The sequence below is a fragment of the Melopsittacus undulatus genome, chromosome 4 (genome assembly GCF_012275295.1).
Source record: "Melopsittacus undulatus isolate bMelUnd1 chromosome 4, bMelUnd1.mat.Z, whole genome shotgun sequence".
NCBI lineage: Eukaryota > Metazoa > Chordata > Aves > Psittaciformes > Psittaculidae > Melopsittacus > Melopsittacus undulatus.
Genome location: NC_047530.1, coordinates 89,956,257 through 89,977,563, shown reverse-complemented (window position 1 = coordinate 89,977,563; position 21,307 = coordinate 89,956,257). Strand labels below are relative to the sequence as shown.

Here is a 21,307-nt window from a genome sequence, read left to right as displayed (position 1 = left end):
TTTTGCTTGAGAGAAAAAGCCCACAGATGTTTAAAGGCTGAGGTATGCAAAACTCCCATTAGTTTTACAGCAGCTTATTTTGAACTGTCAAACCTATGTGTGATTTTCTTCTCCTGTTTTTTCCATCATGCACACTGAGAAGCAAAAATATAAACATCACTTCCATTATTGGTGACCAGTGTTGTTAGAAGGTGATCTTGAAGTGACTATTACTTTTTTTTTTCTCTGGACAGGTAGCACTCCAAAGACACCTGAGTGGTATATACCAGGTAAGTGTTTTTTTTATGTGTTCTTCTGCTATGTGTATATAGTTGTTAAGACTATATCTTTTATTAGTTTTGTCATTACTATGGTAACACCTGTTTGATACCGGCAAAGGTCATGACTGATAGAATTTGATTCTGAGAGAGCTGAGAATGCAAAGAGTATTGGCTCTTCCCAATATCAAACTGAAATTTCTTACTACATTCAGAAAAAAAAAGCTTACTTTTTTCAAAATTGATTTCTTATGTGTGTGGTATTTCTTCTGCATAGATGAAATTGGAATTCATGGAGCCCCACTTGTTGTTGATGGAGCAGAGCTGTGGTTTGTACCAGATAAAAACCTGAGCTTCCAGGAAGCTATTTTCTACTGTCAAAAAAATGATAGTGATTTAGCCTCTGTGGAGTCTTACCCCAAACTCAGGGCAATACTGTCTCAAATAGAAAAGGTAAGGGGGTGTAATCTGTCTAATAGATACTTTCCACTATAGAGTAATTTTCTTGTCATCTTTTTGCAATGTAAGATGTTAATCCTTAATTTCTTTCTTTTTCATGTTGGCCTTAACAGTTTTAATAGGTTTTGCACTATAATAATAGACTTAGAAATATTTTAATGTCAGTCTTGTAAAAGAATTTTTAAATTTAAAAGTGGCCTTAACAACATGGTAAAAAAAAAAAAAAGCCAAAACCAAATTTCCAAATGGAGAACAGAGAATGTCATAACAGATAGAACCACCACATAAGCATCCCATTGTCTGCAAAAACTTCACAAACAATTGTTCCCATTCTTTATTTTATGCACAGGACATCACATCATTTCTCACCTGATGAGAGGATTGAATTAGAAATGCATGATGGTCTGATACACTTTACTGGAATGGTTTTGTAGTGTTGAAAGCATGAAAGTATATTCTTTTAAGGAATTTTACCAAAGCCTTTTAAGTCCTAATTATCTGGTAGAATTCCTGCTTAGAATTTTATGGGAATGATGTATCTAGCACATGCTTAAGACAGTGCTGCAAGATTTCCTTTGCTTTACCCAGCACAGTGGAAAATACAGCTTCTTTTTCTAGGAGGTCAGGGGTCTATGTACTTAGTTTATTTGTCTCGAACTGTATCCTTTCCTTTTGCTGAAGAATAATAATTCCTTCACATTTTAAAAACATTTTAAATGAAAATTAATTTTGTCATTGATTTATCCTTGGTAGAGACTGGAGCTTTTTCTCTGTGGGTTGTAAAATACTGGGTTTTTTTGTTCTTTGTTTCCACAGTTATCAAACAGCGAACAGAAATGGTGGCTGAAGTTTATTGATTATGGCTACAGTTATCATTCACCGTATGTAGAATAATTATGAGATGCGTTATTGAAAGCTTTTTTTGATGTGCTTTTTAGGAATACAGTTAAATAGAATAGTTTCCAAAGGAAAATATCCCAAATTTTGTAAAAGGGAATACCTCTTCTGTGTCATCCCAGAGAAGTAAGAAAAATAATTTTAACCAAGCTAGAAAAAGATACAGCATTATTCAGTGACTCTTGCTCTCTTCTGTTTGCTTGTATCTGCACATGTTCTTGCTATGCTAAACTTAAACCATAGAATATCTAAACCAGAGAGAGTAGAACTGTGTAGTGCTCAAACAAAGCAAATAATAATTAAGACAGTATGAGTGTACAATTAGCGGGTATGTTTCAAAATACTGTTGAAATATTTCAGCTAACAAATTGAGTTCTGTTCCCATTAGAAGCATTACAGACATCAAAAGCTTAATTCTTAACACTAGTAATTGAATTCATAATCCATTTCTTGTGTGTCTGTGAGAGCCTCTAGTTTTCAGGATATTGGGTTTAACATCTTAGTCTTGACATACGAATCCTTGAAATCTGTGGTCCTAGTGACCACTGTATTCGACTGATCTTTAAAATGCTTTCGTTGGATTTTTAAGCTCAACAGTGTTCTGTTAGAAGTTGGGGAAGTGGTAGAAAAAAATAAGAAATTGCTGTCTATTGGTTCTGAGGAGCCAGAAGTGTCTGGGGAGTGGAAAATTGGCTTGAGAGATCACTCTTGCTTTTAAGTGACTCTAAAGTCTTGGAGGGCTTACGGTATAGCCCTGTGGAGCAGAGATGACTCGCAGCAAACCATGCATTTTGCTATTTGTAGCTGCAGTAAAGGAATTCTTCACTTTCCAAAATACTGTGGAAATATATTACTGTGCAAATAGAATGGACTGTTGCCCATTTTCCTCACTTTTCCTGAAAGTGTTCTGAAATTGCAGCATGGTGATAAATAACCTCCTGCCCTTGTTCTGTATATCTCCTCAACAAAGTTAATTTGGGCTTGGTACATGACTACTGAATCTACCACATTCTTGTTCCTAGTCTAGTTTTTCCCCTTCTGTCCTTTCCAGTGCTGTAGGGTATCTCCTAGAAACAGTTACCAGCCCAAGTTTTTGTTTGCACTGGCTCTGTTGCTATCAGAGCTTCCATTTGAAGATCCCGTTGGATTGGAGATTGACTCTGAAATGTTTATATCCAGTTTACAGTTATTTTCACGCTTCCATGATCGATTCCTGAGAGATTGCTGGTATGTTTCTAGAAAAAACTGGTATAGAGGTAAGGCTGTTCTTGTATTTTCACCCTTCTAATTACTTTTCTGACTAAACTCTTGTATTGAATGCAAATTGATACTGAATTAGGCTTCTTGATGATGATCTGATTGAATCTGGAATCATTTATTTCTTCCTCATGGTGGAAGCCATGGTAATATTTCTTGAAGACCGGAGGCAAACCTGAATTCAGCTGACAAATTTTTAAGATTGATTGTCACTCTTTTTACAACATAAATTAATTAGGTGAAATCTGGTTTTGGTGGTTACCTTTTTTGTGTTTATGCTACATATTCTGAACTCAGGAAATTAATTCTTAGTGTTGTGTTAGGTAGAGAAGCTTGACTAAATACTTGCAATCGCATATGCATCTGAAGATGCAAATTTCACTAAGTAGTGGAGTCATACTGGAAGAGGTACACAAAGTAATGGAAATGCTACCTGGTGGTACTTGAAGCTTCTTACTTAATTTTTTCAACATGGTTTTATATTGGGGAAAATGTGTAACTCCTGAAGATCAAATAGGTCCTCTTGTCTACTACAATTTTCACTTTAAAGCACATTTTCATATTACTGGTTATATGCTGCTGACCTGTTTTCATCTCTATTAACCAAAAATTGCTCTGGACTGGGAAGCCATGTAAAGCAGCATAGGCCAGACACTCTCCATATGGATGTTAAAGTGTTGCTTTTGGCTTCAATGAACACATACCCGCTCTGCCACAATATGATATTAGCCCTCATATTCAAAATCTTCCCGTTTCGTGATTTTTCTGTTTTGAAGTTGTCTGCCTATATGAAATGTTACTAACGGAAGTAATGGATCGGTGTCTGGATCTTTAGAAATACTGTTTTACTGTCTGATAGAAATAATTTATGTTTGTCTTTTGCTCTGTTGTTACTTTTATTGCTTTAGGTTGCATAGTACTTCACCATGGTTGCACTGAAAAGAACTTCCCTTCAGATGAGTCTTTGTCATGTCAGAAAGTATGGATGGCAATTGGAGAGGGATAGGCATAACCGTAACTGTTCTTTAAAACTTTTATTTCTGCAGACTACCCAGTTAACTGTAATGTGAAACTGCCCTTCATCTGTGAAAAAAATAATGCCTCCTTACTAGAGAAACACGATCCCAGTTACCGCCCAGTCAGAGGAGGTTGCCCTAATGGTTGGCATCAGTTCCGGAATAAGGTACAGAGATAATACAGATCAGTCATCCTTTGCTATTTTTCATAGTCCAGTAAGCTGGAGTGCCCTGCTGAAGAAAGTGAGAAGAAGCCCCTGTATTTAAGAATAGACTGGAAGGTGGCTTTTGTAAACGATATGATTAAAACCATCTCCCCCACTTCTCTGTCCCTGATTCAGGATTGGTGGTTTCTTCATTTCAAAGCAGTAATTTTCAGGTTTTTTACTTTCCCATTACCACATGTTTAAGTCCAAGAACATTAGTTGTATTGTCTAATCTTGGGCTCTGCTTTGAAGGGAGAAGGATTAGAAAGGGAGAGGATGAGGTGTCTGTGGCAGAAGTGTCTTGATTCTCTTGCTGAGTAATCATAGGCAGGCAGCAACCTGGCAGACACTCTGCTTCCAAAGTTGCCTTAAGGACTTAAGAGTTAGAAGCAGCTTTTAAGAATTAACCAACAGGTCAGAAACCATAGTAGAGTAGATTTCGGTACTATGTTTTAAGACAGTCATCTAAAGTCTTAGTGCGACTGATTTCTGTTATTTGGTCCACCATTATTCTGTATGTAAGAAGGAACTTGGCTCAAATCTGACCATTGCATTGTGCCATGGTTTGCAAATTTAATTCACATCATTGCAGAATGCAGCTTTTGAGTTCCCATGTAGTTTCTCCTAAAAGGTAATGCATTACAATACAGGTTCATGGCCCAATCCTGTCTTGACTTGGAACTTCATGTGTGAATTCTCAGTCTTAAAACAGTATGTGATCCTGATGTAGCTGATTAAAAGTTACTGAATTCTAATCCTTAGTGAATGAGGAGTTAGTCAGTGGGATCATTTTATATTTAGCTATTCTGTTTAATCTAATAAGAAATGCATGCGGCTAGTTCCCTTGCTTTCTAAGGAAAATAATTATATGTTATTGCAGGAAGTGAATTTTTAGGGTTGGTTTAAGAACATGATGAAAATCAGTTTCATTATGTTTGTTTTGCAGTGTTTTCTAAAGATGAAACCCGAATATTTAACATTTAATGCAGCTAATGAAAAATGTGTAACTTTTGGAGGCTCTCTGCCATCTATCTCAAATCAAGCTGAGCAAGGTACGATGGTGAACTGGGGACACTTTTAGTATGCAGCTTATCTTCCAAATTGACTATAGTTCTGCTTAAGAACCTGAGCATAAAATCAGTTGGTTACCTACTAGCATAGTGGGAGCATTCTAAAAATCTAAGATCAATTAAAAATGTGTTGTCTATTCTTGTTTGTATCACTGGAAACATAACATGGAAATGCAGTCAGCAAATATTTGGGCCAGTTTGAAGTGCAGCTTCTCTGTATGATCCTAACCTGTTATGGAAAGGAAAAAAAAACCCACCAACAAACAAACAAAAAACCACCAACCCCAAAAAAACCCTTTTCACTAAGTGTTGAGGATAGAATGGTCACCACTGAATGAAGAATTCCCATGTTTTGCTTTGCACATTAAAGCATAATTGAGACTGTACTTTGCACTGTGAAAACGCCCTTAGGAGCTCCTTCCAAGACAAGCTCAGCTATCTGCGTGGGAATGAGACGGTAAACAATGCCTGCTGGATCACATAGGACCTTCTGTGTCTCAGTGTGCTGGGCAGTTTAATGGGGGAGTGTATCTAAATGGACCAACTGCAACCTCTCTGGGACACTCATAGGGGAATGGAAAGCAGGGGGCTTGCAAAATGCAGAGTTGTTCCACCTGCCTCTCAGCTGTTGTTTAAACTAGAGTCAGTGAAGTAAATAGAGTGAGGAAGAAAGGTGTTTGCATTGGCTGCTAGTGATCATAGAATCATAGAATAGTTAGGGCTGGAAAGGACCTCAAGATCATCTAGTTCCAACCCCCCTGCCATGGGCAGGGACACCTCACACTAAACCATGTCACCCAAGGCTTCATCCAACCTGGTCTTGAACACTGCCAGGGATGGAGCATTCACAACTTCCCTGGGCAACCCATTCCAGTACTTCACCACCCTTACAGTAAAGAATTTCTTCCTTTTGTCCAGTCTAAACCTCTGCTGTTTAAGTTTCAACCCGTTACCCCTTGTCCTATCACTACAGTCTCTAATGAATAGTCCCTCTCCAGCATCCCTGTAGGCCCCCTTCAGATACCGGAAGGCTGCTATGAGGTTTCCACGCAGCCTTCTCCAGGCTGAACAGCTCCAACTTTCTCAGTTGTTGCTCCAGTCCCCTGATCATCCTCATGACCTCCTCTGGACTTGTTCTAACAGTACCATGTCCTTTTTATATTGAGGACACCAGAACTGAACAAAATACTCCAGGTGAGGTCTCACGAGAGCAGAGTAGAGGGGCAGGAAGCAGAGTAGAGGGGCAGGAAGCAGAGTAGAGGGGCAGGATGTTGGCTGCTGAATGAGATGGCTGTATTGGCTTGTATCTCTTTTCTTGTGGATAGCTAACAGTTCTCTACAGGTGTGTCTGAAGTAGCTCAATTGAATTCTGCAGTGTGCACAGTGCATATTTTCTTTATATGCAAATAACCTCTTGGCAAAGGAAGTATGGAAGGTGGACTATGAGGCCACTAGTATGCCTGCAGGTATCAGCTGAATAGCAGTTGTTTTTTACTGTTGTTACTGGGGAGGAATAGAGTTGTAACCGTACAGAAATACGCATATTTGAGACCTGTGTGGGTTTGAATGCTTTTAAGATTGCACCAGCCATTCTAAAATATTACATAGTAGGATCTTTTTCTGATTTGGTGCATATGGAACTGTTGTTGTTTCTTCTTTGTTTTTCTTTCTGCCCTGCAGCAGAGGCCACCTGTATGGAAAGAAGGCACAGTCCTCTTAAAAAAAAAAAAAACAGCAAAAACCAACCAAACAAAAAAAGAAAACAAAAACACAAAACACCCTGTCTCTTTCTGTAGGCTGCTTCTACTCTTCCCAGTGGCATCAGGTGGCTAGCCAGCTCTGACATGTAAATCTTCAATGGCTTTGTCTAGCTCAGAAAATAGGTTGCAGCTCGTCTGGCATGTGGCCAACAGTTAAAACATGTCAGCAGTAGCTAATTACATAGCTTCAATTTGTCTTCCTAATATAGACAAGTTCCGCAAATGTCTTTGGTGCCTGGAGGGCTACTGAAGCCTATTGTTTTGTGCCAGAATGTTCACTAAGAGGGGGTCTGATTTGAGGGTTTCCTAGCTGATTATTCTTTTTTCCCTGTCCAGGTAACCCTGACTTCCTTTGTCCTGTCCTGCTTTCTCTGTTGATGGGGTGGGCAAACCCTGCCAGAATCCAAGAAATGGTTCTGATTAATGATGTACTTCATTAGGAGGGGAAGGTGGCAGATAAGACTTTCTCCATCAATTCAGAGGACTTTGCTGGGTACAATAGAAGATCTGTGGAAAAGGCCTGTGGAAAAGCAGATTCTGACATTTCGATACAAGAGTGCAAAGCAGTGGGCAGAGAAACAGGTTAAATCCACTATCTGCTCCTCAGCTGAGACTTTGGAGGACAAATACCAGTACTCTGGTCTTTTCAGATAAAATGAACATGAAAGGTGTAATGGAAGGAAGGGATGATAAGCATTTCACAACCATAAAGGGCTAGGAACATTAAGTTAATACAGATGGGGGTTGCGTTATCTTGTTTATGTGAAGCCTTTTTTCAGATGTTTACTATTCTTACAATAGGTACGTTTACTGTTCTGCCCAACAGATTATATAACATCTTTGCTTCCTGGTATGCCAAAAGATATTTGGATTGGTTTGCAGTTTCTGTTCAGCACAAGGGAAAACAAATGGATAGATGAAAGTAGACTGTTGTATAGTAACTTTCACCCACTCCTGACAGGAAGATTAAGGAAAATTCCACTGGATGTAAGTTCTGACTTTTGACTTTTCTTGGTTATTGAGTAATGAAATTTGAAATATTGACTATATTAAAAAAGAAGAAAAAAAAGCCAAAAAAAGTCTGTAACAGACAAAATCCCCAGTTAGTGGTTTTAATTTGCAAACAAGGTGACTAATGATAGTGGAGTCCTGTTTACCTTTATTTGAATGACAGTTTCTGAACTGAGATATGAAACACTGGAGGGTGAAGAAGAAAAACTGAAACAGCTATTTAATGACTCTTGTGGGACTTCTGTTTGTAATTTAAAGACTACATGGAGACAGTCATAAGAAAGGTGTCATCAGTAATTCTTGATTCAGTTACACTTAGAATCTGTAAACCATTATACATTGGTACTTTGCTTGCTGCTCTACCCCAGGTGAAGTATTTGAAATGTAATCATACCACACCTACAAACAGGATTTATTGTATGTGTTAAATAATTTTTTTTTTCTCCCCTGTATTTAATTTATGAATTACTTTTGTGTCCAGGCACCTACCTGTGCTTGTAAAATAGGTAAGCTCTATTGCACCACTTCTTCAATACTTCTTAAACAAGTTCAGACAGCTCAGGTTCTCCTAGCCTCATCTTACTTCCCCTTCTCTACACAAGTCTGTTTATGTCTTATTTGATTCTGGTTTTCAGCTTTTTGATGAAGAATTTAACAATCAGTGTGGTGTAATCCTCAATGATCCCAAATCACAGTATGTTGGAACATGGAATTTCACTGCTTGTGCTGACAGGCACTTCTTGGGTATATGCCAAAGGCCTATAGGTAAGTCTGAAGAGTCAGAATAAATTAAAGCCAGGATTTGCAGTTAAGATGCGTGTTGCAGGAGGCCTTTTAATGCATGTAGGTTATTGCACTTAAAGAGCAGGAGAGACTGAGCAGGTATATTTTTGGAAAAGCAGACTGTGGAAAAGTATCTGGGACCTATTTTGTCAGTTATTCAGAATTTTCCCTTTTGTTTTTCATAGCCCAGCTCAGAAGGAATCTCCCTTCCTGAGAGACTCTCTGTTTCAGTGCAACCATACTTCAGCAGATGGGGCTTTAATGTTCTGTGGGTACAAAGGTCATATCAGTGGCCCCTTTTTACTCTTCAGATCTGTAGAAGTGAGAAGCCCTGGAAAGGAATCTTCACAATATTTCCATCCTACTTAAGCATACCATGTGGGTTTTAGTGCTATCAGAATTGGGGTGATGCAGCTTTCCCTAGCTTCATACAGATAGCAATTACTGGAATCAGATCAAACACATGTCGCTGTTATACACATCTAATGAGTGCTATGGGCTAATGTTCAGCATACCCACTTTTGAGTATGTTCCTCTATGTAAATAATCCTTTTAAGTCACTAACATGGTATCCCCTAAAAAAAAAAAAAACAACCCACAAGAATACCCTGAAGAAAACCAACAGTTGTGCAAAACACGGAAGAATATGCCCACCTTCTTCATTCTCAAATAGGCAAAGATATTTCCCCACCCTTAATGCAAAAAATATTCTTTATTTCAGTGCCAAATACTTCTGAAATTCCAAGTGTCCATATTAGAAGTCTAGAGGGAAGAGAAGTAGTCATGAAAATTCGAAAAGGGGATTTTTATTAATAGGAGGTTGACTATGTATATGTATAGATTATTATATTATTAGTCTATCTGACTGAAATACTAAGCACTTCTTTTCTGCCATAGCTGTAGAAGGTGTAATGAGAAACGTTTCTGGACTGCCAGCAGATGTGTGCTGGTATGGTCTGGTCTTAAATCCTTGCTGTGTTAGGGATCTAAGTATAGTTCACATTCAAAGTGTGCAGGACACCTGTGAGAGTCCATACCAACCTGGACTGGGGTTTTACCCTTGGGAAAAAGATGATTCCTGTTCCTTGGAAAAGTTGGCATGATTGTGGTTTGTAGAACTTCTTCAGGTGTGAATTTGATTTCACATTTCATTTCTTCAGCTGGCAATTACTTCTTTCAGAAATGGACACTTCCATTACTACCTTGTTTCCAGTTTGGTACCCCGTGATGTGTGATGGCACCCTTGGTTCCATGATTCTTTTTTTGTATCTGTTTACTAAGTGAAAAGCATTTAGCAGCAAGACACAAACCACTTGAAACAACTTGTTTCAGACTTGTCACTTTTCTGATCTATTTAAAGCTGTAAATATCAAATTAATACTATGTTTCTGTTTACCTGTATTTTGGAAAGTGGCCCTGTCAGTCGATCAATCACTTATACCCTGGTATTTTTAGTATGATTCTGTCCCTCCCCATAAATCTTTTTCTGCTGGAGGTATTTTAAATGTCAGGGATTTTAAACCTTTTGGAGATCCAGTTTATTTTTGATTGAGTATAGCTTTTGGGAGGTTACCTGTTTTGCATGCGTTAATTTGCTGTTCATGGGAATGTTCGCATCTTTTAGTATTTGCAGTTGCTATATGTCACTGAACTGTATGCCTTCAAGTATGATACTGATAACGCTCAGTGCTTAGAGCATAAATAGTGAATTGTACCCCTCCCTTTGCAAGGTGGATTTTCTGCAATTAGTTAAGTACACATGGAGGCAAAATCAATTCCAGCTATACTCACGGATGTAGTAAGGTATTCTGGGACTGTGCTGTGCTAAGATCTGCATAGAAAAGTTTCATAGCCCATAGCCCATGCTCCACAGAGATAAATGAGTCAAGTTTATCTGTTCCTGGATCGCAGCATAAAGCAGTCACTCTCTCCTGTTCATGTATTTAATTAAAATTGTAGAAAGTTTTTAATTCAACAAATAGAATTCTTAACATTATTTCACAATTAGTTAAAAATAGCAAATATAAAACAATGTGAAACTTAACTGAGAGAAATATATGTAAAAATAGATTGGCTGAAAGTAATCCTTATTTTTTAATATATATTTTTCTATTTGAAGTATCAAAGATGCTTGCTTCTAACTATAATTATTAGCAAAATCTACTATTTTTTTTTATCTGTGGGAATTCAGACAGGTTTTTCTGTTTGTTACAGAGAAATTGAGAGTTTAAAATGTATTCCAGTGTTTAACTGCCTAGTAACTGGATTGATTTCTTATGCATAGGAGCTGCTGATAAAAAGACAGAGCAAGTCCTTAATGAAACATTGAGCTATCAAAATGTTCAATACTTCATAATTCTGAAGAATTTGTCCTGGAGTGATGCAATGACTGCATGCGTAAATAACCAGATGCAGCTGGTTAGCATCACAGATCAGTTCCAGCAGGCATTTCTTGCTGTTCAGGCTGCCCTTCATAATTACCCACTGTGGATTGGACTCTTCAGCAGAGATGTAAGTTTTATTTTCCCCTCAAACTGTGGCTTAAGGTAACTTTAAGAGTTGTGTGAAATAGAAACTGGGTTAAAGAAATGTAATGAAAAATGAATTTCTGGGGTAGCTTTTCATTTGGGAATGACCATCTGGAGGGTCTCAAGATTAATGTCCTAAATCTTCAGTTCTCCAAGTTACATAGTTGTTGAAGTCCACTGGAAGGATTGATCATGAAGAGACAATTCTTTTAAAAGGTGATAGGGTGAAAGGATATCTTGTAGGGTGGCAGCATCATAGATAGTTGAATCATCTTTATCTTTCTTGTTAACGAACGAGTAATTAGTGTTGCCATTTAGTATCATTGCCACTGAAAGAAAGACAACCCAGTATCTGTTTTAAGAGGGAGAAACTAGAAGTGGCAAATAACCTCCAAAACGAATCACTGAACTCTTCTGGAGATAGTTAGAGGGAGACTTCCTTAAGGCAGGTTAGTGAGCTTTTCTATTTTTTTCTTCTAATTGTTATGTCTTTGGAAAAATCAGTGGAGGAGGTACTGTTTGCTTTTAAGGCCTCTTAAAGATTGAGAGCTCTCTCAGCTGTTAATGAAACGGCTTGAGCTTGCTTTCAGGGTTTATGTTTTTTTGTCAAGCATGAGTCTTGAGGTCATCATAAGAAAAAAGTTAAAATTTATTTGAGAAGTGCCTTACTCAGAAAGCTCAACAGTGCTCACTCATCCTCTGTGGTGTTATGATCCTCCTGTGTCAGTACTGGGCTTCTGAGTGTTCTAGGCAAAGTGGGGAGAGGGGGAATAGTAACTTGATATATATATCAAGTGTAAATATATACTTGTATATATCAAGTATAAATATATCAAAGTATAAATACATACTTTGCAGAGAGTATTTTAAAAGGAATAGGGCATTTCATGTTAGTGAAGATAGGGGAAACCAGACAACCTGTTTTCCCCTCCTCTTTTGAATCTTCATCTCTAGGTGAAGATCAAATGATTAATTTTGCTACATACAACTTGGGCATGTACTGGCTTTTCATTATTGCAACACTTCATTATTTGGGCACAATTAAAAAGTCACATGAAAGGAAATTATAATGAAAGTGGTCAACAGAACTTGTTACTCCAGTGCTGGAATCACAGACACAAAGGAAAGATATGAGATAAATTAAATTACAGAGTGGCAGGGGGATTTCCTGAAGAAAACTTTTAAATATAGGATTCTTCAAGGATGGCGTGCTTGCATGTGGGTTTTTTTGCATATTCCTCCTGCATCCTCCAGAGCAGGAATGCACTTATTAAATCAGTTAAGTATTTAACAGATTACTTTCAACTCATTTTGGAGTAACTGAGACTTATTCTCAGATACTCCGTTTTCCAACACCAGATAATTACATCCACCATTTATTTGCAGGTGCAAATGATGCAATATTTTAATAATGCAACATCTACTTCAGCTAATTCACATTTTTGCAACTGCAAAACTTAAAATAATGAAATTTGTTATATTTTGAGCAGCAGATCAGATCACGAGGACAGTGGAACATCTACAGTTCTCATCAGAGACACTGTAAATGTCTAGCCAATAATCATGCCATTATCATGTAATTTTATGTACCTAATAGTTTTTACTATGTAAACTCATCCCTTTTACCTGTACAACGCTAGGGTGGAAGACATTATGGCTGGCTGGATGGGAAACAAGTTAGTTTTAGTCGCTGGTCTGAAGATGATGAAGAAACAAGTGAAGAATGTGTGTTTTTGGATACTGATGGCTTCTGGAAAACTTCTGACTGTTCCTCTGAAAATCGAGGTGTTATTTGCTATGCATCAGAAAGTATGTATCCTAGCATAATATTTATAAAAGATGAATTGCACATTACATACTTGATAATTCCAGATTGTAACTTCAAAATTGGAACTTTTTTAACTCATGTTCTCAGGCAGGCTGATTTGTGTGCCAGGAAAAAAAGAAACAAACTTCAAAGAGGGCACAAACCAGTTCTTCTTAATCAACATTACTTATAAATTAATTTGGCATGGGTACATTGGGCTAGACTGCACTATTCATATTGCCAACTGATTCTACGTTTCCGCTGTTTTTGTAAGATTGTTGCATACTAATTTCCCCCATTTGCATGTGGGAGAAGATTCAGCTACCTCTGTACTATTTACATCTTAATACTGGGACCTCCTGAAATCTCTTCAGACATGGAAGTCTATATGGGGAGGAGGAGGTGCATGACTACATGGAGAAGGCAGATAGCAGGTAGACATTGATTTGAAAGGTGTACATTAAAGTCGTCTGCAGTTCACAAAACCCTACTAAATGTATACCAATTATAGCAAGACAGGTAGGGAAGACATCTTTGGGAAGGAGATATGTATGTAGCACAGTCCTTTTCTGAAAAGTAAAAAAGATTACAGGTTTCTTCCCTATGAGAGACCATTATAATTTGTTTTGGCTTGTTGGTTTTGTTTTTTTCTGTGAGGGAAACACAGTTAAGTTATTGTTCTACATGCTGAGTCACAGTGAAGTATATACTAGGCATTATGACATGCATAACTATTTTGTGCTTGCAGTTTCAGTAACTGGAGGAAGAGTCCTCACTTCTTAAGTATTAGATAAAGCCATAGAACTAAGATATGTTGACAGCTAAGTCACTTATTTGTTATTGTGATCTGCCTTCATGCAAGAGGCAGTCTGAGTTTCTAGTTATTAGCCCACACTTAGCACTTTCATGTAGGTATTTTATTCTTAAAACTATATTGCATAACAGTTGGGAAAACTTGTAAGCATCTGTATTCTTTGATAATGTTTACTGTTGGTGTTGTTACTTAAAAAAAACACACCATTGTGAAGAAGCAAGAACAATGTATTGCACATTTAGAAGATGGCACTTAATTTGCAAGTTTTTCAGTGGTACCAGAAGGTAGTATGTAGTGTGTCAGGTTATGTATTGTTATTAACAAGTCATGTCCTGCTTGTCTGTCCTTTCCTTAGAAAAGATTGAAAAAGAAAAAGTTACACAAGTTAAGTGCCCACATAAGATAAAGAATACACCCTGGATATCATTTAGAAACAATTGTTACACTTTCATGATAACGAAAAATAGATGGAGAGAAATGAAATCTCAAGAAGCTCATCATTTATGCAAGAAAATGAGTAAGTACTTTGTCATACAACAGATGTTTATGGGCATACCAGCTTCAGGGGAGATGAGATCTGAATCACTGTCTTACAAGGACAGCAAAGTGAGGGTTGAGAAAGGTTGTAGCATTTGGAAATGTGCGTTAGTGTTGCACTGCCTAATTGTGTTTGCCCTTGCATTACTCTGATACAAAGTGCCAGAGCATGGGTAGGAGAATTTGAGAGAGAGAAATGGCTAGAAACTGTTGAATTCTGAGATCTCTGAAAAACTGAAAGGTGTTTTGTTGTTTGCTTGGTTACGTGCTTTTGTTGTGGGTGGTTTCATGATTGGTTGTTGATTTGGTTTTGTTTTTTTTTTTTTATAATAAGTAGATTTTAAATTGGTTGGGTAATTTTATCCTGTTGGCAATAGTCTGGCTTTACGATCACATTTATTTCATGGGGGTTTTTTCTTTCCCTTGCTATGTGGAACACTTAAGTGAACAAAGTAAGTGAACTGAGAATAGTCCCATTCAGAAAAACACATGGGCTTTTCCTGTCCATCCTGAGCAAAGTTTAACTTAGAAACAGCTTCGCTCTTCTATTAAACTATTGCTTATGGCACTTCACACATGCATCTGTCCAGAAACTGTTTTAATTTTTCATTGATTGATTTCAGTTCAGCCATTTTCTTAATACTGTTTCTCTACTAGGCAGTTCAAGAAGATAATGAAAGATTGCTGATATTTTTATGTTCTAGGCAGCGAATTTTTACTGCATGTAACCTAAGTGACAGTAGGACCCACCAACACCTCTGGAGCTAATGTCTTTCAGTTATCCACAAAACCAGGGGAAGCACTGTTGATAATACATACCTTTTAAAAATTGGTGCATTCTTGGCCTATCTTTAATAACCATTTACAATCATAGAATATAATTTGTAACTGAAAGGTGAATTTTTAAGAAAGTCATTTAAAAAAATTTTCAACAGACTCTGAAGCATTTGTTCTGAGTGTTCGAGATGAAGAAGAGAATAACTTCGTTACTGAGCAGCTTCATTCATTCAGCGGTCTGGCTACGTGGGTCTGGCTGGGTGTGATTTATGATGATAGTGGTAAGATTTAAGGTGTTTTTTTTTTCTTAATGACTGGATTGGAGGCAAAGTTTGCAGCATTAGGTGCATGTTTCAGTATACAACTGAAGTAAAACTGAATGCAAACCTATAATAATGTTTTCTATATTTATATATTATTTATATTTATTATATTTATATTATTTATGTTTTATATATTTATCTTCTAGAAGTAAATAACCTGAATGCTTTCTGTTTGAGTGATAATTAGATCCAGTATGTTCTGCTTAGTCTAAATTTGATTTCCCTGGAAAACAGAGTGTAAAAGGCCCTGGATAAGTTATGCTAACATACTTAGCATTGTCAATGGAACTGATTTACAGTAACTGAGAGTATCACTGCATTTTTTCCAAAGTGAATACTTGTTAAGTTCATTAGTATATTCAAAGTTAAATTCGCTTTGTACACATAATGCCAATATTCTAGTAAATATGCAATGTTTTCCACAGATAAAGTTCTCAAATGGTATGATGAAACTTATCTGACTTACAATAACTGGAGACTGGGAAGACCTAACATAAAGAAGAACAGTTTTTTTGCTGGTGTAAATCTTGATGGCTTTTGGGATATTTACAATTATTCTCAAAGCTGGCACGCTCATCACTATAATGTGTACAGTATTCTCGCCTGTAAAATTGAAAGTGGTAAGTAGCAGAGAAGATTTATGTGTAGTAACGGAGTGTTGGATGAAGGTCATAATTTAAGTTCTCCTTCTGTAGTACCTGCTATAAGGCTTTGGTTTTGCTGCCAGTGAAACACATTGCACAGCTGTCATGGCTTTCTTGGGCTGTATGGTCAGCCTGTGCATCACTGCTGTAATACTAATTGTAATAATCAGGAGGAATTGTGTTTGGTGTACTCCTCCATCACCTGCTCACAATGTTAAAAGTTGCAAAAGATAACTTACTTCATGTAAGTGGCTTGTAATGCACACTTTAATGCTTGAGTTGCATTGATACGGAATGATTTTAACGCTTTCTGTATGTTCGTGGTAACATGAATGAAGTACACAGAACTTGTTGTCCTTTTATTCTTTGGCATAGGACCCCAGCAGCACAAACCTCCATTGCCTGAGTCTATTCCACATGGAAACAGAACATACAGAATCCTTCAGAAAAAGTTAACATGGTATGAAGCATTGAGAGAATGCAAACAAAATGGGAGTGATTTAGTAAGCGTACACAGTGAATCACAGCAGTTATTTCTAGAAGATATTGTCAAGCAGGATGGCTATCCCCTGTGGCTTGGATTGTCAATTCATGATGTAAGTATATGCTTACATGTACTTATATAGTATATGTCGGTAGCATGAGTAACAGAGCTTGTAAATAATGTTCTGCACAAGATAAGAAATACTTTCTGATGCTTTTTTCCAGTTTATTGGAATCTCTGTTCAGGGTAGTAAACTACCTACTTTTTCAGCCCTGTGTAACATATGTTAAAGTATATTAAATTTTAGTGTAGGTAGCCACACCAAGATATTTTCCCAAATCCTTGACATTTTAAAATAATAGAATGGTCCTACATCATGCCTTGCAGGACAAGAAAGTGCAATTTACAGCACTACCTTTAGAGGCTCCAGATTTTACGGCCTTCTGCAGGATGAGATTCCATTTGCAAATACAGTAAGACAAGGCTGCATGGAGCCTGTTTAGTGCAGGTCAGGACTAGGTCTCCAGGAACTGACTGTCTAGTAAATTATGCCTCCTTCCCAAGAAGCATAGGAGAAGGCAGCTGCAGATCTTCCTTCTCCCTTGTCTACTTAACCTTGGAGCCAAAAGCATGTGATCCTTACCCTGCTCCCCATACTAATTGCTAGACCTGGCAGGAATACCCCTCTGCAGAGGTGTGTGATTTATATGTGTGCCTTTGCTGCCTCTTCCTGTTCTTTGGTCTGAGTGGGTCCCTGCACTTCTGACAATTGACTCTCCATTGTCATGGGTTTCCAGCAGTTTATCTGCAGTAGGAGCTCATCATTCCTGAGCTGCCCAGCTGTACTCACTGAGGCCATCTCAACAGTTTAGCAGTTTGGAACTAATAATCTAATAATGTTCATAGTGAGGAATTTTAGACTGCTTAAGTGAAACAGCGGGGTGAAATTAGGTAAAGTGTTCCCCACAGAATTAAACAAGGCACATTACAGGTTTAAATTTCTTACAAACATGCCACATTTTCTTGGTTCCCACAAATAATCAAGATTTCCATCTTAAGCATTAATTGGAAAACACAAATCGTGTTGTATCTGTGTTGAGCATGGATTTAGAAAATGAGGCCACCCACACTTCATCACCCTACAAGGGATAAATATTTCTACATTACTTACTAATGACTGTCAGGGTTTAAACCACATCCATATACTGTGGTTTCAAAGTTATAGTTTTGGGTTTTTTCTTTAACTAGGGAAGTAAAGCTAATTTTGAATGGTCAGATGGAAGCAACTTTGACTACTACCCTTGGGAATTAGAAAACTCAAATACTACTGAGAACTGTGTTTTGTTGGATACTAGAGGATTTTGGAACCGTACAAAATGTACAAATGTTGCTGAAGGTGCCATTTGCTATAGCACTCCAAACAGTAAGTGTTATTTTTAATGTTTAGTGTAGTTCTCTTATCTGCTCTGTTTACACATGTTGTATTTAGAACTACAAATGAAGGCTGAAATGCTACATAATTCCTTCTAAAGAGGAGTTGCCTATCAAGGGAGATTCATTCTGCTATTCCAGTGGTGAAAATCTAAAACAATCCTGTTCACTTTTTTATCACCTGTGATATGAATATCACACTGTATGTATCTTTTCCAAATCAAAATCCTTACCAAACACATACAACAAACTTCAAACCGACCTAAAAGGTAAGAAAAATGTTAACATGGTTCCCAAGACTTTTTGGGGCTTGTCTCATACTTGTTTTCAAATCGATTAATTTATGATATATGAAGGAGGAATGAAAGTTAACTGAATCATGGTTGTTGGTAGGAGAGGTAGTCACTAATACTGTCCTGTTACTCCAAAGAGACTATGCAAAAACTTCTGCATCAGAAATAACATCATTTTCTTTGTTTTTGCAGAAAGACAATTACAGCCAAAACCAGTGAGCAAAGCCCCAGGATGTCCACAGCTTAGCAGTACCCTACAATGGATGCAGCACAAGTATCATTGTTATGCATTTGATATGGCATTCTACAATTTTTCAGTATATAATGTGGAAGATGCTAAGAAAGTCTGCCAGAAACTGAGTATGTTTAGACTCCTCCTTACATTACAACTTGTAATTAGTCCACTATTCAAAAAGCAATAAAACCCAACAACCAAAAAGCCTATACTGGTTATACTTCAGCTTTTTATCGTCTTCAGTTTAGGAAAAGCAATAGCAAGCTTTATCTCTGAATGTCTGATAAAAGTTCTTGATAAAATGATGCAATGTATTGGCAGATTGTTTAGCACACAGATTCCCACAAGTAAAATGCGGATAGCATTGATAGAGGACTCAGAAATTTAAGGATTAAACCCTTTTATTTGCATACAGTTAACTTTATAATAAATATAGTGCTGTTAGCAGTGCTTTCTTATATCCTTGTAGTAGCTGCTTGCTAATAAGGAGCTTACTAACCTATCAAATGGTTCAAAGCATGTACTTTATAGATATTATTAAGGCACATAATATCATTAAAAAAACTTAATTTTACTTCAAGTTAAAGGATTTTCTCTCTTCTTTGAGAAGCTGTGTGGGGAATTGTATTGCGAATGATGATATTAAGCAGTGTCGTGCAGAATTTTTAATTAGCTTCTTATCTTAGAAGCTAATGACTGTCGTAACTTTCTTTTATTGGATTATCTTATGATGTGTACTCTGTGTAGGATGAAAAAGAAAAGGTGCAAGCAGTCTCGGTCCTGGGCGGAGTTTTTTTGTTGATTCCTACCTGGACTGGTAGTTGAAAGTGATCTTCCTCTAAATTAAGCTTTTGTCTTGTATTTGTATGTGCTTATAAAGAATGAGCCTGTCTCCAGTATACCCTTTCCTACCTCTTATTTCTTAACTGCTGTAACACTGTGTATAAAAATCTGAGGCACAATGAGGGGATCAATTTAGAAATTAACTTGACTCAGCAAAATTATGAGCTTTAGTTCAACTGTATTTTTGAAAAGGGTTTATTACTTGACAGGACTTGTAATTTGAGTGTGGAGTATCGTTTGATGTTCTCCATGTATGTAATCCACAGCTGCAGTAAGTTTACTCCCATTTTATTTTCTATGACCTGCTTGAAAAACCAGTCATCTAAAACCATCTGCATAAAATGCTGTATTTTAGGGAATGGGAGGTTTATGTCTTTATTCTGCAGGTTACTTTACGCTATTTTTAGAAGCCCAGATTAGCAAATTTTTTCCTGTAGTAACTGTTCCCACAAAAACCACCAAGTGGTACAAACACCATGAAAAATATCTGAAGTTTCGATTTTTCTTCTTCCCCGTAGATCCTTCAGCAACTCTTCTGACTATAGGGGATGCTGAAGAAAATGCATTTGTGAGTGCACACATAAAGGAAAATGATCTCATCACCAAGAATGTATGGCTTGGCCTAGTTCAAAGCTCTAAGGGTAAGAAGTAGCAACCATGTATGAGCATGAATGTTTCATATGGTAAATAGAAATGCTAAGTCCCCAAATAAGAATACAGTTTTATGGTGCTCATATCTTACAGTAACGTGCTGAGGTTGGAATCCCTTATTTAGCATTCTAAAGCCTTCCTTGGGCTTCATTTTAGCTTAAATATCTTCCTGTGGCACCCTTCCAGAGTGCAACATTCTCCTCAACACTGTCATTGATGCCTAGTGATTAGTCAAACACTAAAGGTCTGGAGAAGAAGTCTGGCTGAAAGTGATGTGTTCATATTTATTGCTTTTAATATATGGGATAGCCAGTCCTGTTTCTTTTGGCAACATAAAGAAATCAACAGATTGTGAATGACACTGTGAGCATTAGAGTTTTAGTGATCTAAACTAAGCAAAATTTTTCCCCCCCAACAGATCAGTCCCTGAACTGGCTTGATGGCTCATCAGTTAATTATGTCAACTGGGAAAATAAAACTGCAGCAGTCAATGAAAACTGCAGCGTTATCCTGTCCACAACTGGCACGTGGTCCAAAGTTGACTGCAGCCGTAGTCAAAGCAGAGTGGTTTGTAAAGCTCCTTTAGGTACGGAAGCATTGATTTTAGTAGAGACTTTTTTTTGTAGTGAACACATTCAGGATTTTCTTTTTCTGGTGGGAAGAGTCTGTGTTGAAATAATGAAAGTGTAATTCACAAAAGAACCTGTCAATTACCTCTGCCTAAGCAAGACCTTTCTGTTGCTCTTTTGCCATAAAATTGCATTCAGGGACAAATCAGCTAGGAATGTAATTCTCCTGGCTCCCGCTATCCACTCAAAGGGTAAGGGAGAGAACTGAAATTTCCACTCACAAGAGAGCATAGAGTAGTTGCAGAAACTTCTTACCATGGGATCTCTCCTGCAGGTAAGTGTAGGTTGGAACAGAGAGACTTCTGCTGTTAAGATGCTCAGTAAGCAGGTACTGCAGATTCTGTTTTCAGTCTTGAGGAGGCTTCTGAAAATGGTGCCCCGCAGTTCCAGAAATTCATTCAGGCTTTGTGTTACTTCGTCATACTCTGCTCAGTGCAGGAAATAAAGCAGTTACCCAAGCATTAAGCAAGTTCCTGAGAAGTACTGGAATCTTTCTGATTTTGTATATGTATTCACTGAAATGGAAACTGCATGTTGGAGAGGAAGACCTCAACAAGACATCTTCAGTCTGAAGGAAGCATAATTCCCTCCACTC

At 37.4% G+C, this 21,307-nt stretch overlaps 1 protein-coding gene across 1 annotated transcript in view; it reads left to right on the top strand.

Annotated features, from left to right (window-relative positions):
• LOC101875460 (lymphocyte antigen 75) overlaps window positions 1–21,307 on the top strand; it is a 47,659-nt gene that overhangs the window by 23,277 nt on the left and 3,075 nt on the right. Inside the window, exons 17-34 of the mRNA XM_031053030.2 lie at window positions 234–269; window positions 535–710; window positions 1,533–1,597; window positions 2,793–2,869; window positions 3,917–4,053; window positions 5,039–5,144; window positions 7,749–7,909; window positions 8,569–8,698; window positions 11,001–11,227; window positions 12,885–13,053; window positions 14,221–14,382; window positions 15,338–15,460; window positions 15,928–16,122; window positions 16,522–16,742; window positions 17,879–18,053; window positions 18,547–18,714; window positions 19,951–20,073; window positions 20,502–20,669. Of these exons, the coding sequence (XP_030908890.2) occupies window positions 234–269; window positions 535–710; window positions 1,533–1,597; window positions 2,793–2,869; window positions 3,917–4,053; window positions 5,039–5,144; window positions 7,749–7,909; window positions 8,569–8,698; window positions 11,001–11,227; window positions 12,885–13,053; window positions 14,221–14,382; window positions 15,338–15,460; window positions 15,928–16,122; window positions 16,522–16,742; window positions 17,879–18,053; window positions 18,547–18,714; window positions 19,951–20,073; window positions 20,502–20,669 (2,619 nt within the window). The remainder of the gene's footprint in view (window positions 1–233; window positions 270–534; window positions 711–1,532; window positions 1,598–2,792; window positions 2,870–3,916; window positions 4,054–5,038; window positions 5,145–7,748; window positions 7,910–8,568; window positions 8,699–11,000; window positions 11,228–12,884; window positions 13,054–14,220; window positions 14,383–15,337; window positions 15,461–15,927; window positions 16,123–16,521; window positions 16,743–17,878; window positions 18,054–18,546; window positions 18,715–19,950; window positions 20,074–20,501; window positions 20,670–21,307) is intronic.